Here is a 15480-nt window from a genome sequence, read left to right on the forward strand (position 1 = left end):
CCTGCAAGTGTTGTGAAAATTACACAAGTGAATGCGTGCCAGCTTTTGCTGTGATCATGGCTTCCTGTTGGCCTCCACAGCCAGCTCCTTCTTTCCTTCTTCACCCCCGCCCCCAGCACGCCTGTCTCTGGGGCCCTTGGCTCCTTTGCTCCTTCCTCTTCCACACCCAAATTCTGCCAACTTTCACCATCCTGGCCCTTCTGAGAAGCTTCCAGGGTCACCAAAGCTCGTACTGAGCTTGTCATGGCCCACTACATGGCATTCAGTTTTTGCCAATGTGCCACACTCTCGCCCTACAGCCTGTGGAATCTGTGAGGAGCTGCAATGAGCCCCGTGCTCTGGCCTCCCTTTGGTCTCCTAACCTACCTCACCCTATGAGTTTTTAGCTCCTGGGGCTGCCAGAACAAAGGACCATAAACCTGATGGCTTAAAAACAACAGAAATCCATTTTCTCTCAGTTCTGGAGGCCAGAACTATGAAATCAAGGTGTGGTTGGTAGGGTGGTGCTTCCTACATAGCCTCCGAGAAAGGATTCTTTCTTGTGTCTCCCAACTTCTAGTGTCACAGGCAAACCTTGGCATTCCTTGGCTTGTAGATACACACTCCAGCATCTGCCTCTGTTATCACATGGCTTTGCCCTTGTGTAGTTATCTGTCTCTGTGTGTCCTCTTCTGTTTTTATGAAGACATCAGTCATTGGATTGAGTGCCTACCCTAATCCAGTGTGACCCCAACTATTTCCAAATCACGTCACATTCTGAGATTCTAGGAAGAACATGAATTTTGAGGGACATACCATTCAGCCACATGTGAGAAGAGCGTCCCTCCTTGGAAAAGCCTCTGCTGTGTCACATGGAGGGTCAGACCCTCACCCACCCAGACTCTCAGCCAGTGGCTCTCCTTGCTCTGTCCCTGCTCCAGGTGCACCAACATCTTAAACAGCAATGGTGAACTGCGAGGCTTCCGCCCTCGGGACCGGGACGACATGGTGAAGAAGATCATCGAGCCAATGGCTTGCGATGGTCTCCGCACTATCTGCATTGCCTACCGGGACTTCTCTGCCACCCAGGAGCCTGACTGGGACAATGAAAATGAAGTTGTGGGTGATCTCACCTGCATAGCCGTCGTGGGCATCGAGGACCCTGTGCGGCCTGAGGTACCCACTCTCTCCTCTGGGAGATGCCCAGGTTGTTGGTATTGGGGGAGGGGCAGCCCTTTGTGCTGTGGCCTTGCACATAAATGCAAGGAGAGAATGGCCTCTTTCTCCTGCCTTCCCGGATGTCATACTACTTTCTGCCAGAGTTATAAGTAGAGCAAACTGGTTGTCCACAGGAGTCTGGAGAAGTGGGTGATGACAGAGCCTCAGGTCCTCCAGGGGGCATAGTCACCACTCCCCAGATCAGACCCTCCATGGCACACTTGACACTGCTTGTCCTCTCACCCTTGCACCCACATGGAAGCCCTGTCCTGCCCACTAGAATGGCCTCTTCTGCTTGGCCTCCAGGCCTGGCTCAGGTTCTGCCTCCACCAGGTTAGAGAGAGTGGCAGTTAGAAGTTTGATGCCTATAACACCTGCAGGACTGATGGAAGGAGAGGGAGGAGACAGGAAGACTCTGGGGCTCTGACTTGGGGAAGTGGGTAGATGGTACTGCCATCACTAGTCTGAGAAGTCCAAGGGGACACATGTTTGGGGGACAAAGGAGGATAGTTCTAAGTTGAGGGCTTGGTTGGTGCCAAGTGAGGTCCAGGACATCCCTGTGGAGATGTCAAGTGAGTAAGTGGCTATAGAAGTGAGAGAGCTCAGAGCAATGGTCCTAACAGAAGACAGATTCCAGAAGCATCTTTACATGAATGATGTCTAGGGGAGGGTGAGCAGCTGCAGCAGGGGCCTTCAAGGGAGACTCGAAGGCAGGGGCCAGGAAGGGAGGAGAAGTCTTCAGGGCCATGTGGCCAGAGCAAGAGGATGACTTAACCCAGTCATGGCAGAGGCGGGTTCTTGACCTTAGCAGTTCATTGGAGACCTTGACCTGAGAAGGTTCTATGGGATGGCAAGGCAAGGAGCCAGGACATGTGGACAACTTTTCCGAGATCTTTTCTGAGCAGAATCAGGACAAGAGCTGGCCATGGTAGCAAGTGAAGGACCAATGGAAAGGGTGGCTGGTCCTTAAAGATGGGAAAGAGATCCTCCAGGGAAGGGAAGCTTGCCAGGGCTGGCCATGGAGCAAGGCACCTGTGGCAGCTGTAGCACACTGGGCCCCAGAGAGAGTGTGCAAGGCACAGGGGATGCAGGTTTCCAGAGGCAAGGAGGGACCCTATCTCCCTCCCAGGGCTTCTTCACTTCGTGTAAGAAACAGGGCACTTTGGCCCTGCTGATTGGACATATATGTGTACCAGCGGCCCTGGAGCGGGGGGAGGTGCTGAGATGAGGAAGGAGAAGCTTCTGAGCTCTCTTTCAGGAGATAGGCATTCACACACTAGATCACATGTGACTGTCCCATGATTCAAAAGTCATTTGCTTGCCATAGCTAAGCATCAGCCACAGGTTGTCCAAAACCTCATGTCCCTAAATTCCAAGGAGACTGGGACCATGATGTGCAGGGAGAGGACCTGGGAGGAAGCAAAGAGTGGTTGGGGGGAGGAGACAGACTTCTAGACAGAGGAATGGGCCCAGACAAAGGGGCAGTGGGAGGAGGTGCCTGGGAGAGCAGGAGGAGAGGGTGCTGCTGAGGGTAGCAAGGCCACCCCAGGGACACAAGGGATGGGCCTTTCCCTTCATCAGACTAGGGAGAAACTGAGGCACAGCACAGATGAGGACCGTGTCCACACAGTGAAACTGAGTCATAAAGTCCTGTTGTCCTCACATAGACCTAATGGCCTTGCCCTTCCGAAAGGAACCATTCACACATACCTCTGCCCCGTGGCATGGCTTCAGCCCTCAGGCTGGTATTCAGTGCTGCTCCAAGATGGTGAGTGTCCCCTCCTTACTTCCTAGGAGGTGTCTACAATACAGTGGTAGCTCTAGACTTCTCCATCCAACTTTCCAGGGCTGCATGATGCTGCCAGGAGGCTGGACCTCCTTTGGAGTGTGTCATAGACCCAGGAAGATGATGCTCCCTGACTCTCAGAACTCTGGCCAAGGCCATTCCTACACTGTCATAACCAGCCCACCCTCCCCTTCTATGCCGGCTGCTTGCCCAGGCGTGTGGTGCAAAATAGCTCTTGGCCATATAGCACAAGGAGCTCTTCTGGCCTGATTCCCTGGGCCAAGGAGCCCTAAATTTTGGTAGAAATATTTGTTGAACAAACTGAAGCTGAGTCATAGATGCAAAGCTGGAGACCTTAGATGTATTCATAGATCTTCTGGTCCAAGTTAGCTCATTTACAGAAGTGCCAATGAGGCCAGATGAGGGGAGACAGGGGCAGATGGAATTGTCTAGAATGGCTGCACATGGATGGAGTGAGGCCCAGCCCTGCTCTTGCTCAGTTTTCTTCTCAGAATAGGATGTTATTATTTTGGTAAGTTTTTGTCTTAGAAAATGTGGAATACAGGCACAAGTCCCTTGAAGGGTACAATGAAGGCCCAGCTATAGCGGCGGCCAGCAGTCAGAAGCTCAGGGCAGGAGACACTCATAGCTAGTGATGGCTGCTTGTTTAAAATCCAGAAATGACCTTGGTGACAGGGCCCAGGGAAAGAGACAACTTCTCTCAGGCTTGAGAGTGGCTGAGTGAGAGTCTGCACAGCAGATGGCACTGGTATGGTCAGGCTGAGGAGGCCAGGCTGAGATGCCCACGGAGATCGGCCAGCAGGGTAGTGGCCAAGTAGAGAGTGCCAGGGCCCTGCAGAGTCCTGGGTGCCAGTGCAGGCAGGAGGTGGATGGGTCCCTGCTAAGCCTTTGGAGTCCAAACGACTGCAGCCAGAGGAGGACTGAGGTGTCTGTCCTGGGTAAGGGCAGCAAGGGGTGGCACAGGGGCCCTTGGAGGCAAGCTGTATTAATGGCGAGTGGGGTGGACCAGGGCTGGGCCACAGGGAGACCAGTGAGGAAAGACAGTCACCTGATGAAAGAGAGAGTGTCCTTGGAGAGAGGGGGCTTTCTGCTACCTACATGGAGCAGGGGAGCGAGGCCGTGGTGCAAGGCTCCCAGGTCTCAGGCTCACTACAGCCACTTGGTGGCAGCAGAGGGGTGGCTTCCAAACCCTTCCTGGACAGGAGCTAACTCCCTAGAAGGGGAGCATCTGCTGGTAGCTCATCATCCACTCCCCAAGGGTCCCAAAGAATAGACAGTATCCCTGAGGCACATTACTAGGGATGCGAGAGGCAAGCCCCTTTCCTGGGTCTCAGCTTTCTGGACCACTTGGCAGTATTTGCTTCAGGAATCATCAGGTTGCTCTGTCACAGCCCTGAAGTGGGGGCCCCTCTGACTGGGCTTTGGGCCCCCTCTTCTTCTGATGCCCACTTTCTCTTCCCATGACCTCAGGGAACACCAGCGTATGGGACCTCCCAAGGCAATGTCCACCTGTACCCCTCCTGGCTCCACCTGCTGTCCACCTCTGCTGGGGACTCCCAGCTGTGCTGCCCCATCCCTACCACCTGGTGGCCCAGCTCACACCCTGTCCCTGGACTCCTAGGCTTGGCCGTTGGGTCTACCTAGAACACTACGTGTTCTCACACTCTCTCTCCTAGGGCAGACTGTCCCCAGCACCTCTGTCTCAGCTGGGAGCAGTGAGCACCCATCAGGTGGATTCACTAGGCCCATTGGACAGAGCAGGAAGTTGGGTCCCCAGGCTGCAAGTTCCTTGCTGGGGCTGCATCCGGGCATCTCACAGGCCTAGGCCTAACCTCCTTATCCAAATCCCCAATCTCTGAGTCTGCTGCTCAGAGTTCTCTGCAGCCTTTGAACTCAAGAGTCACCTCCACATTGGTTTGGGAGCAGGAGCACCTCCACTCTCTAGTAGGACACTGCCATCTCCAGGCTGGTCTCAACTCCCTTCAGCCCTTTACAATTCAGCACTATGGGGATCTCTTTTTCAGTTCCCTTTTCCAGAAACTAATATCATATTTGGAAAATGGAAATGAATGCTAAGTAACCAAGCAATGTCCCATTTTTTCTATTGAGTAGTACATCTTGCAGCTCTAAATGTGTTAGATTTTAAATTGTGGGAGGAAAAAAGTCAGGGAAGACCAGTGAGAGAGTTGCCCAGAGCTTGGTCACAAACCAGCTGACAGCTGAGAGCTTACCCTAAGTCAGGCCCCAAAGAGACAGGTCCGCAGTGGGCCCTGCCATCTGGCAGCGCGGGGCTGGTGACAGAGGTTCCTTTCCAATTCTTCCACAGCTAACTGACACAACCACCATGCCGCCCGCCTGGGAACCAGGGCTGGTCCTGGTTCAGCAGCTCTGGGTCCCCATATTGCAGTGGAAAATGAGGTTGACAGGGCTGGGCAATTTCCACAGTCACCTTTCCATACACCACTCATACAATGACCCTAGACAGAGTAACAGTTTCCAGTAGCTTCTCACAGCCTTGCTTGTGGTGTCAGGACCTAGATGTGAGTCATTGCTGGTCCCATGGGCCCAACACAGTGAAAGGAGGCACCTGGGGGGAATGAGAGCTGAAGGACTGAGGGAGACACCCTACTCACTAGGGACTATGCTGATGGCAGTGGCAGAGCACGCAGACCATTCTCCCTGCCGCCTCCAGGCCCACCCATCTGCAGAGGCCCTACCTCATGACCACAGGGGTGGTGGGTGGGTGCGCTGCAGATCTGGGTGGAGGAAAGGGACACACGATAGTGTCTTGCCTTCATGGCCCCACCCACCTCTATCATCTCTTCCAGGTCCCTGAAGCTATCCGAAAATGCCAGCGTGCTGGCATTACAGTCCGAATGGTGACCGGGGACAACATCAACACCGCTCGGGCCATTGCAGCCAAGTGTGGCATCATCCAGCCTGGGGAGGACTTCCTGTGTCTGGAGGGGAAGGAGTTCAACAGGAGGATCCGCAATGAGAAAGGCGAGGTAGTTCCCAGCCCATTTGCCCTCCTGCAGGGGGCTGTCTGTCTCTGTCCAGGGTTCTGGCCATTTCTCCCCCCTTACCCACCATCTCTGCTCAGCCTTGCCTGCCTGTCTGCCAGCCTGGGCTCTGCAGAAACTGTGTGCTTTCCCCTTCCAGATAGAACAGGAGCGTCTGGACAAGGTGTGGCCCAAGCTGAGGGTCCTGGCACGATCGTCTCCCACAGACAAGCACACTCTAGTCAAAGGTAAAGGAGTGAGCTTAATGTCCCTCACCCCTGCCCTTCTCCTCCCTCTTTCCAAGGTGGCATGATGCTGGTTGTATGTGGCTGTCACCCCTGCATTTTTTCTTTTCCTAGATACCCAAAGCCACACTCTCAAATGTGTCTCCAGGGCCCACCTAAGAAGTGGGGTCCTTGGCTCTAGACCCATGGCTGTTGGAGAGTAGGCTTGTGTCTCTGAGCAAGTCACTGGCCCTCCCTGAACCTCAGTTTACTCATTGGGAAAATGGGGAAAATAATGGAGACCCCCTCAAAGGGCTGACATACCAGAGCTTACCCCTCCATTTCTCTGGGCTAACAAAATGAATGGAAGATGCCACCTGAGCCTAGCCTCTCATGTACCAGATGAGGCAGCTGAAGCCCAGAAGAGGGACACATCCAGGCCACACAGCGCTGGGCCCCTGCCTTCTACCAAATCACACCTCCTGGTATTACCTCACTGTGTGATGAACCTGGGCAGGAGGAGGGACATGGGGCTCCCAGTGAAGGTCCAGAGACTTGATGCTGAAGGTGACAGGCAACACAGTGGACTGGGGGTGGTAGGCACAGTCAAAATCCTGAAGTGTTTCTAGACCCGACCACCCCCACCCCCACCCCCACCACCCCCCGGCTGGTCACACATGTCCCCACTGTGTTTCAGGGATCATTGACAGCACCACTGGCGAGCAGCGGCAGGTGGTGGCCGTGACTGGGGATGGCACGAATGATGGGCCAGCCCTCAAAAAGGCAGATGTGGGCTTCGCCATGGTAAGCTACCCGATGCCAGCCTGACCCACCATGCCTGGCAGGGCCTTATATCTCTAGGACATTCACTTTATGCAGGAACCTTAAAGTGTCTGAATTTCTTTCTCTCACATCCTGGCCACTTGGGCCTCTGCAAGCCTTGCCAGTCAAGAAACACACATGATTTGTTTAAAGGTATTTGGTGTGATAGTGCCTGAGGGAACAGTGGGGACTGGCTGCAGTGCTGAGGGGCTTGGTGGGGAGGAGGCTTGTCAGTTGTTCACCTGCCTCTCTCACTCTCAGTCTGCTCTAAGTGGACCTCTATCCTAAGTGCAATCAGCAGAATCCCCAAGCAAGCCTTGCCTCTGTGCTTCCCTTTTATTGCTTATATGGAGCTAGTTCTTTCTGTAAAGCCCTGACCACACTGAGCAGGGTGACCTGGTTGGCGCTGCCCAAGAGGCTGGCCCTGGCATGATGGCCTTCTGCAGGGAAAAAATCCAGCAAGCCCCTCCCTCTACCCTACTGAGAGGGTGTGCCCCTCATTGTGCGACATTCAGTGCAGCCCGCCACAGGCAGGCACTGGGGGCATGGGCCACTCCTTCCCAGATGCCGAGACAGACCCAGAAGAGGACCAAGACCCAGCCACTGGGTGCTAGAAGAACCAAAGCTATTCCTGCATCAGAGCCTTCAAGAAGCAAGGATGGGGGTCCTCCAAACACTTGCGTGGGCCAGGATGGCATGTCCTCACTCTACCAACAGTTTCCCTGCCCAGGACTTGGGCTCCTTATATAGCTTTTCTAGCATGCTAAAACTGGACAAAAGACCTGTTTTGGGCTATGCAGCAGCAGCACCCTCTTTGCTTATGAACAAAGCTGAGAGACGATCTGCCATTCATAGTACAAGGATGTGTTGGATGAAATGAGAGCTGTTCGCAGCTGGTGGGGAGCCCCATTTAGAAGGAAAGGAAGGAGTCAGCCAAGTGGGCTGGGTTGTTGAAGGGAGGAAGGGAATGGGCCCATGGACACTGTGTGTGTGCCCCCCAGGGCATTGCAGGCACAGACGTGGCCAAGGAGGCCTCGGACATCATCCTGACTGATGACAACTTCACCAGCATCGTCAAGGCAGTCATGTGGGGCCGCAACGTCTATGACAGCATCTCCAAGTTCCTGCAATTCCAGCTGACGGTCAATGTGGTGGCTGTGATCGTGGCCTTCACAGGCGCCTGCATTACTCAGGTGGGCACTGGGGACTACCTTGCTCAAAAAGGACCCTGGGCTCTCCCTCCCACAACCCATGTGGCCTGTAGGAGGCAGCTGGTTTCCAAGGCCCCACCTGCCCCATACATCTGGACCCCAGTGCACAGAGAAATCCCAGGGGAACCCTCTGGCAGGAGTGTGCAGGCTGAATAGCCCCCACCTGTGGACCCAGTTGGGAGAGTCAGGTGTTTTCTTTGCCGATTTTTTTTACTGTGATAAAATTCACATACCAAAAAATTCACCATTCAGAGTGTACAATTCAGTGGTACTTGGTACATTTATAGTATTGTGCCATTACTCTGCCTAGTTCCCAAATATTTCCATCATCCCAAAAGGAAATCCCATACCCATTACCAGGTACTCCCCATGCCCCCCTCCCCAGCCCTTGGCACCCACCAATCTACTTTCTGTCTCTACAGACTTACCTATTCTGGATGTTTCATATAAATGGAATTGAACAATATGTGGTTGTTTGTGTCTGGCTCATTTTACTTAGCACAACGTTTTCAAGGTCCATCCGTGTTATATAGCCTGGATCAGTGCATCGTCCCTTTTGATGGTGGAATAATGTTTCATTGTGTGGCTGCAGTGCATGTTGTGTATCTGTTCCTCCATCCATGGGCATTTGGATTGGTTTCATCATTTGGCTATTCTGAATAATGCTGCTGTGCACATGCATGAATGAGGCTTTCTGTAGACTGACCTTTTCAGTTCTCCTGGGTCTAGACCTACCAGTGGAAGTGCTAGGTCCTCTGGGAACTCCATATTTCACCTTTGAAGGAGTCTTTCCACCTTTATCAATAGTCCAATTCTTCCCATTAATGAGTGTCCAGAATTTGTATCCCTCTCAAAGGTTTTTTATTGAGATAAAATTTGTATAACATAAACTGCAGCCTAATAGCCAATGTAACCATTTAAAAGTACAATTCAGTGTTTTTAGTACATTCAAAATATTGTGCAATCATCACCTTTATCTAGTTTCAGAACTTTTTTATCACCTCTATACCCACTAAGTAATCACTCCCCACTCTCCCCTTCCTCAGCCCCTGGCACCCATTCACCTGCTTTCTCTCTCTGTGGATCTGTCAGTTCTGGAAGTTTCATAAGAATGGAATCATGCAGTATGTGGTCCTTGGTGTCTGGCTTCTGTGAGTTTTATTTTTAACCAACAAACTCAGAGATGATGAGGAGAAAGAAGGTCCAGTGCAGAGTTTCTACCTCTTCCTGCCCCTTGGATGTGGGAGACCAGGAGACCACCCCATTAGTCAGGCTCTTTCACAGTCTGGGGCAACTATCAACCTGCTAACAATTTGGAGCACACCTTCTAGAATCTAGATCATTGCCACCAGTTGAGAGGAGGCAAACTGGCAACATTTTAAAAGCAGAAATCAGAAAGCCCGGTGAAAATTTCTCTGCTAACCTTAAGAAAACATTTTATGGGAAGATTGGGTTTGCTGCATTTTTGATGAAATGAAATTGCAGTGACATTGATCCTGAGCTGATTTTCTTCCCTGGGGTTGGGTGCCGGTGGGGTTCCCAGCCCCACCTTGGGGTAACTGCCTCCTCTCCACAGGACTCTCCTCTCAAAGCCGTGCAGATGTTGTGGGTGAACTTGATTATGGACACATTTGCCTCTCTGGCCCTGGCGACAGAGCCACCCACTGAGTCGCTGCTGCTGCGGAAGCCATATGGCCGAGACAAGCCCCTGATCTCCCGAACCATGATGAAGAACATCCTAGGCCATGCGGTCTATCAGCTCACAATCATCTTCACACTGCTGTTCGTGGGTAGGTTGGCTCAAAGGCACACTGCTCTGTTACTGACCTCTCCAGCTCCAACCCTGTGTGCTGGTGGAAGGCACAGATGAGCACCCAGGGACCCAATTTGCACTGAGGTCCCTTCAGCCCTCACTTCCAGTCATTCCTCTCTGTGTATGCCCCACTTAGGTGTCACTGGCCCCTGGGCAGCTGAGAAACTGTTCACTGCTCCATAGAGCTGGTGGCATTTCTCATCATACACCCAGACCCAGATCATTCACCCATCTGTCCACTTACCCCATGACTATTTCTCCAGGGGACAATGACCAGAGCACTCTGCTGGAAGCTGTGGGAGGAGGAGGAACAGGAGGGAAGGGGGAGAGGAAGAGGGACAGAGGAAAGGAGGAAGGGATAGGAGGGAGAAGGAAAGGAGATAGAGGAAGGGTAGCAAAGAAGGGAAGCTGGGGGGCAGAGGAGAGGAGGAGGGAGAAGAGGGAAAGAAGAAGTAAAGAAAGGAAGGATAAGGAGGAAGAGGGAGAGCAGGACGGGGGGTGGAGGAGGGAAGGGGAGGAGGGACAGGGGTGTGGAGAAGGAGGAGAGGAGGGAAGGGGCAAGAGAGGGTCAGAAAACACGAAGGAAGGAGAGGGCAGGGGAGGGGAGAGAAGGCACAGGCAGGAGTGTGGTCAGCAGAGGGAAGGACTGATGGAGAGTGTCTGCATTGAGGTTGCGCAGGGTGAAAGCCATGGGGTCCCCAGCCACTGGCTGTGCCTGCAGCCCAGATATGGAAGGCATCAAGCCCTCCAGCACACTGCCTGCTCCTTGGAAGCCTGGTGCCAGTGTCAGCTGTCCAGTCCTCCTCCAAGTTTTCTTCTGTGTCAGGCGGGCTCCACTGAGCAGATTTCTTTATTTATATATGGGGTGCGTTTGGTGGTTTGTCTGTCTGTGACCTGTTTCCTTTATGCCAGAGTGCTCTCCATGTATCTGCGATCCTAAACCATGGGGTGGCCTGGGTCACCATCACAGTACTCCAGAGCGTGGTGAGGCTCAGTTTTTAGCACATATTTCTAGGGGCAGATTCAAAGCTCGGTGTGCAGGACTCATAGTCAGGGGGACCCAAAGATCAGCATCTAGAGGTCCTCTGGGGGACCTTTCTCTCATTTATTAGGAGCAGAAGCCTCTCGTGGCCTGCCCGAGAACCTAGGCTGGCTGCCTTGTCCTAGGGCAGGGGTATTAAACTCATTTTCACCGGGGGCCACATCAGCCTCGCAGTTGCCCTCAAAGGGCTGAATGTAATTTTAGGACTGTATAAATGTAACTATTCCTTAACTGTTAAGCGAGAGCTCAACACTGCCGCTGGGTAGAAACAAGGTGCCAGGCCAATAAAATAAGGCAGAGGGCAGGATTTGGCCCGTGGGCCTTGTGCTTGCTGCCTGTGTCCTAGAGGCAGGGCAGAGGAAGGCTGGGCTGCCCTGCAGCCTGCAGCCCTGTGACTCCTTCCCAACCCACCCCCCACTTGACCCAGCAGGCAAATGAGAAAAGATGTGCCAGGTGTCTGTCTCAACTCCATCCCTGCCCTTGTGGTTCTGGTTTCAGTGCCAGCCTCTCACCTTGGCTGTCACCCCATGGGGTGAGGGACTCCTTACTCCCCCCTTACAGTTGTCTCACAGAGGGGTCAGGGCTGTGCCTGGCTTGGGGCCCTGTCCCCTCACGTGCCCCTTGACTTGCAGGAGAGCTTTTCTTCGACATCGACAGTGGGAGGAATGCGCCCTTGCATTCACCACCCTCGGAGCACTACACCATCATCTTCAACACCTTCGTCATGATGCAGCTTTTCAATGAGATCAATGCCCGAAAGATCCATGGCGAGCGCAATGTCTTCCATGGCATCTTTGGCAACCCCATCTTCTGCACCATCGTCCTCGGCACCTTTGCAATCCAGGTAAGGAGAAGTGGCTTCATTCCTGAAAAAGGTGGGGGAGCAGGCAACCATGTCCCCTGCTGGTGGCCTCTGAATGAATCAAAGCAAGCCAGACCCTGGGTCCACCTGCTACTATCCAGAGGGGCTCAGCAGGCCTTCTCAGCCCTGATCTCCTTACAGGTCCCTCTGGGTCTGCCGCTGCTGTTTCTAACATGGGATTCATTGGTGGGAAGCTACCATAACTCCACAAGTTTCCTTTGGAGATGCGCTTGTCACCAGTGCTGACACACAGACCTTTGCCTGCCACAGTGCTGTGGACAGGCTGGCCAGTCAGCTCTCCAGAGGGGGCTGAGTATTTGAACAGAGGGTATACTAACCAAAAATGTGATGTATAGTGAGGCCAACAGGCCCAAATACTTTGTTCCTCACAGTTCTCAGAGGAGGGGGTCTGTCACACCATGGGGGACTGCCAGGAAAGCACCTGGGTCAGTCAGGAGGCTGAGGGGGAACAGGGAACTGTGGACAAGAAATAGCCTTTACTGCAGTTCCTAAGGGAGGAACTGTGACACAGGGTGAGCAGGCTAAGGATTGGCTCACGTGAGTGATTTCAGGGTTCTGGGGCAGAGGGCTGTTCCTGGTTATCTGGAACCTGGCCCTGGGTGAATAGGATTGGGGACAGTGGCCTGAAGTGTGACAGCCTAGTAGTGGAGGCAGTTGGTCTGTATTTAAAAAACTCGCCACTGGGTGGAGGCTTCCTCACAAGGAGGAGGCAATGAGGAAGCAGGAGGCTCAGGCAAGGTGGCTCAGACATGTCACCAGGGTATTCAGAGCAAGATGTGTCCAGTATATGCACTCAGGGTGGATGTTAAGCATCCAGTTTACAGAAGCTGGAAATGTGGCTCATCTGCTAAGCCCATCTGCCTGGGAAAACCAACAGCCCCTCTGAGTCTCTGAGCAGGGCGGCAGGGCCAGCCTGGATGGCAGGATGGGCCCTGAGTGCTGGAGGAGGGGGGTGGTATCAGTAGGTGTGTCGGCTAGACCCGCCTCCCTCCCACCCCTCTCCTGCAGATTGTCATCGTCCAGTTTGGTGGAAAACCATTCAGCTGCTCCCCCCTGTCCACGGAGCAGTGGCTCTGGTGCCTGTTTGTTGGCGTTGGGGAGCTGGTCTGGGGACAGGTGAGTGTCTGCCTCATCAGCTTTCATAGTCTGGCCCCCTTTCTGTCTGCTCTGCAACAGTGCTGGTGCTGAGCACAAGGCCAGGGAATCATAGGAGGCCCAGGGACCTGTGCCCCAGCTCCCTGCACCAGAGCCTCAGAGCCCAAGCCTGGGAAAACCTGCAGCATATTCTGGTGGGTGGCACACTCAGCAGGACTCAGACCTGGGACAGGCCATGACTCAGGTGCAAGACCACAAGTGACAATGTCATCAGAGAGAAGGCAAAGGGCCATGGCTGCGATGTCACAGGGCCTTGACAAAACCACCCGTCACTCCTCTTTTGATGCTAGGACCTGAAAATCACCCCTTAAAACTAGATGCCTGGGAAAATCCCCACAAATTTGAAAACAACCAACATCTTGCTAAATCCTCCACAAGCAAAGAGAAAAATCTCCAGAGAAATGAGGAAATACTTTGAGCTGATGGAAAGTGAAACTCTGACATCTCAAGCTCTGTGGGCTGTAGTTAAAGCCATGCGCAGAGGGGAGCTCATAGCTCCTGGGGGTGAAGTCAGGAAGAAGGATCCTGGGTGCTGGGGCAGCTCAGAGCACAGGAGGATCTGGCCCAGGCCTGTGAAAGCATATTCCCTGAGACCTAGAACACTGGTGTAGGGTGCTGGGTCCAGGAACCACCTTGCCCTGTGTTGCTCACCTCAGGCTGCCACAGCAAATACCACAGACTGGATGGCTTAAACAGCACAGGGTATTCTTGAACAGCTCTAGAAGCTGGAAGTCCAAGATCAAGCATACACAGGGCAGGTCCAGGAGAGACCAGGAGCGAGCTTCCAGGTCCCCCGCCAGTGGAATCATGCAGACAGCACAGTATCTCAGCAATGATGTGTGACAACATGCACGGAGGGCTGCCACCAGGGCAGCTCCCCTGAGCAGTGGTGCCCAGGGACTTTACTGGGAGTCGGTCCTGCAGGCCTGGAGCAGCCACATGGCTGACCTCAGCCACTCAGTCTCCAGCCCCTGCAGGTCAAGCACATATGTTCAATCCAAGCCCCCAGCAGAAAGCAATCTGTCGGCACAGACCACCTGGCAGGACCCTTGGCCCAGCAAACCAAGACATTCTCATTAGGCAGGACTACCAGGGCCCTAGAGGTCCACTCCCAAGGACTGGGGGCCGAGTCCAGAGCTCCCTCTGGTAAGGCAAATCCCTTAGTTCACACACTATGTGAGAAGGTTGCATCACATGCTCCTCTGGCTCTCTGGGTGGCTGAGGGACAACAAGGAGGAGCCATAGGCATGCATACTGGCATGCTGCAAGCCCACCTGCACTTCCCGGCCTATGGCCCTGGCATCCAGCCATATCACTGCTTCCTTTCTGGGAAATACTCCACACTCAGCTCCCCAGGGACTATTCTGGGTCTGCTCTCTTTGGTTAAACAGGGGAAACAAAGCCCTCCAGAGGAAAAAGGCTGGCTCTCCCTCTGAAGAATGGATTTGGCAGGAGGCAAAAGTGGCCCAGGCATGTAGCCTCAGGGACAAGGAAGGAATGTCCCCAAGTATGGGGAGACACGGACATCGGCCTCAGACATTGTCAGAGGGAGATGAGCAGTCTGGGTCCCCTCTGGGCCCCAGCAGAGCTCCCACACTGAAGAGCCCAGCACTGCTCTGATGACCACCTCTGCCTGTTGTCCCTCACCTCTGACCCCTCAGGTCATCGCCACCATTCCCACCAGCCAGCTCAAGTGCCTGAAGGAAGCAGGGCATGGGCCCGGGAAGGACGAGATGACCGACGAGGAGCTGGCCGAGGGGGAAGAAGAGATTGACCATGCCGAGCGGGAGCTCCGCAGAGGCCAGATCCTCTGGTTCCGGGGACTCAACCGGATCCAGACACAGGTAAGCTGCCATGCCACTAGCTTACTCTGGCTTTTCTGCCTCAAGAGGGTGGCAAGCAAACAAGAGGCGGAGTGGGTGAGGTGAGCCTGAGACTGACAGGGAAACCCTTAGGTATCACAGCCACGATCATAAGGGCAGTTGCTAGTGTCCCTATGCCATCCACAGATGTACTCATCAGCAGTTGTGGCACTGAGATGGCCTGTCCCTCACCTCCCCCTCCCTCAGAGCGCAGGTGGCCCTCCCCATAGTGAGAACAGGTATCAGCTACAGGTGTGTGCTGTGACCAGTGGCTGTCTCTCTGGGGGCTATGAGGAGCTGCTGGGCCTCCCTGTATTTAGAAGAAACTGCCCTAGGTCACAGAAAAGAGACATTCACAGGATGACCTAGATGCCCATTTCAAGTTGCCCTTGGCAAGCTCACCATTCATTGGTTCATACCACTCTACACATCCCAGGGCCACAGTCCTCTATGAAGTCACGC

General features: G+C 53.7%; 1 protein-coding gene across 7 annotated transcripts in view; it reads left to right on the forward strand.

The window, feature by feature from the left end:
- ATP2B3 (ATPase plasma membrane Ca2+ transporting 3) overlaps nucleotides 1-15480 on the forward strand; it is a 48358-nt gene that overhangs the window by 16072 nt on the left and 16806 nt on the right. For 5 of the 7 annotated variants that reach the window (XM_045845475.1, XM_045845478.1, XM_045845480.1 and 2 more), the window contains 9 exons: nucleotides 921-1155; nucleotides 5833-6012; nucleotides 6167-6254; nucleotides 6928-7034; nucleotides 8054-8245; nucleotides 9840-10053; nucleotides 11751-11962; nucleotides 13010-13117; nucleotides 14818-15000. In XM_045845475.1, coding sequence (XP_045701431.1) covers nucleotides 921-1155; nucleotides 5833-6012; nucleotides 6167-6254; nucleotides 6928-7034; nucleotides 8054-8245; nucleotides 9840-10053; nucleotides 11751-11962; nucleotides 13010-13117; nucleotides 14818-15000 — 1519 coding nt within the window. The remainder of the gene's footprint in view (nucleotides 1-920; nucleotides 1156-5832; nucleotides 6013-6166; nucleotides 6255-6927; nucleotides 7035-8053; nucleotides 8246-9839; nucleotides 10054-11750; nucleotides 11963-13009; nucleotides 13118-14817; nucleotides 15001-15480) is intronic. The other 2 variants (XM_045845479.1, XM_045845482.1) reach the window with 1 other exon arrangement.

Source organism: Phyllostomus hastatus, unplaced genomic scaffold (assembly GCF_019186645.2).
Source record: "Phyllostomus hastatus isolate PE091 unplaced genomic scaffold, TTU_PhHast_1.1 phas_contig_471, whole genome shotgun sequence".
NCBI classification, from domain to species: domain Eukaryota; kingdom Metazoa; phylum Chordata; class Mammalia; order Chiroptera; family Phyllostomidae; genus Phyllostomus; species Phyllostomus hastatus.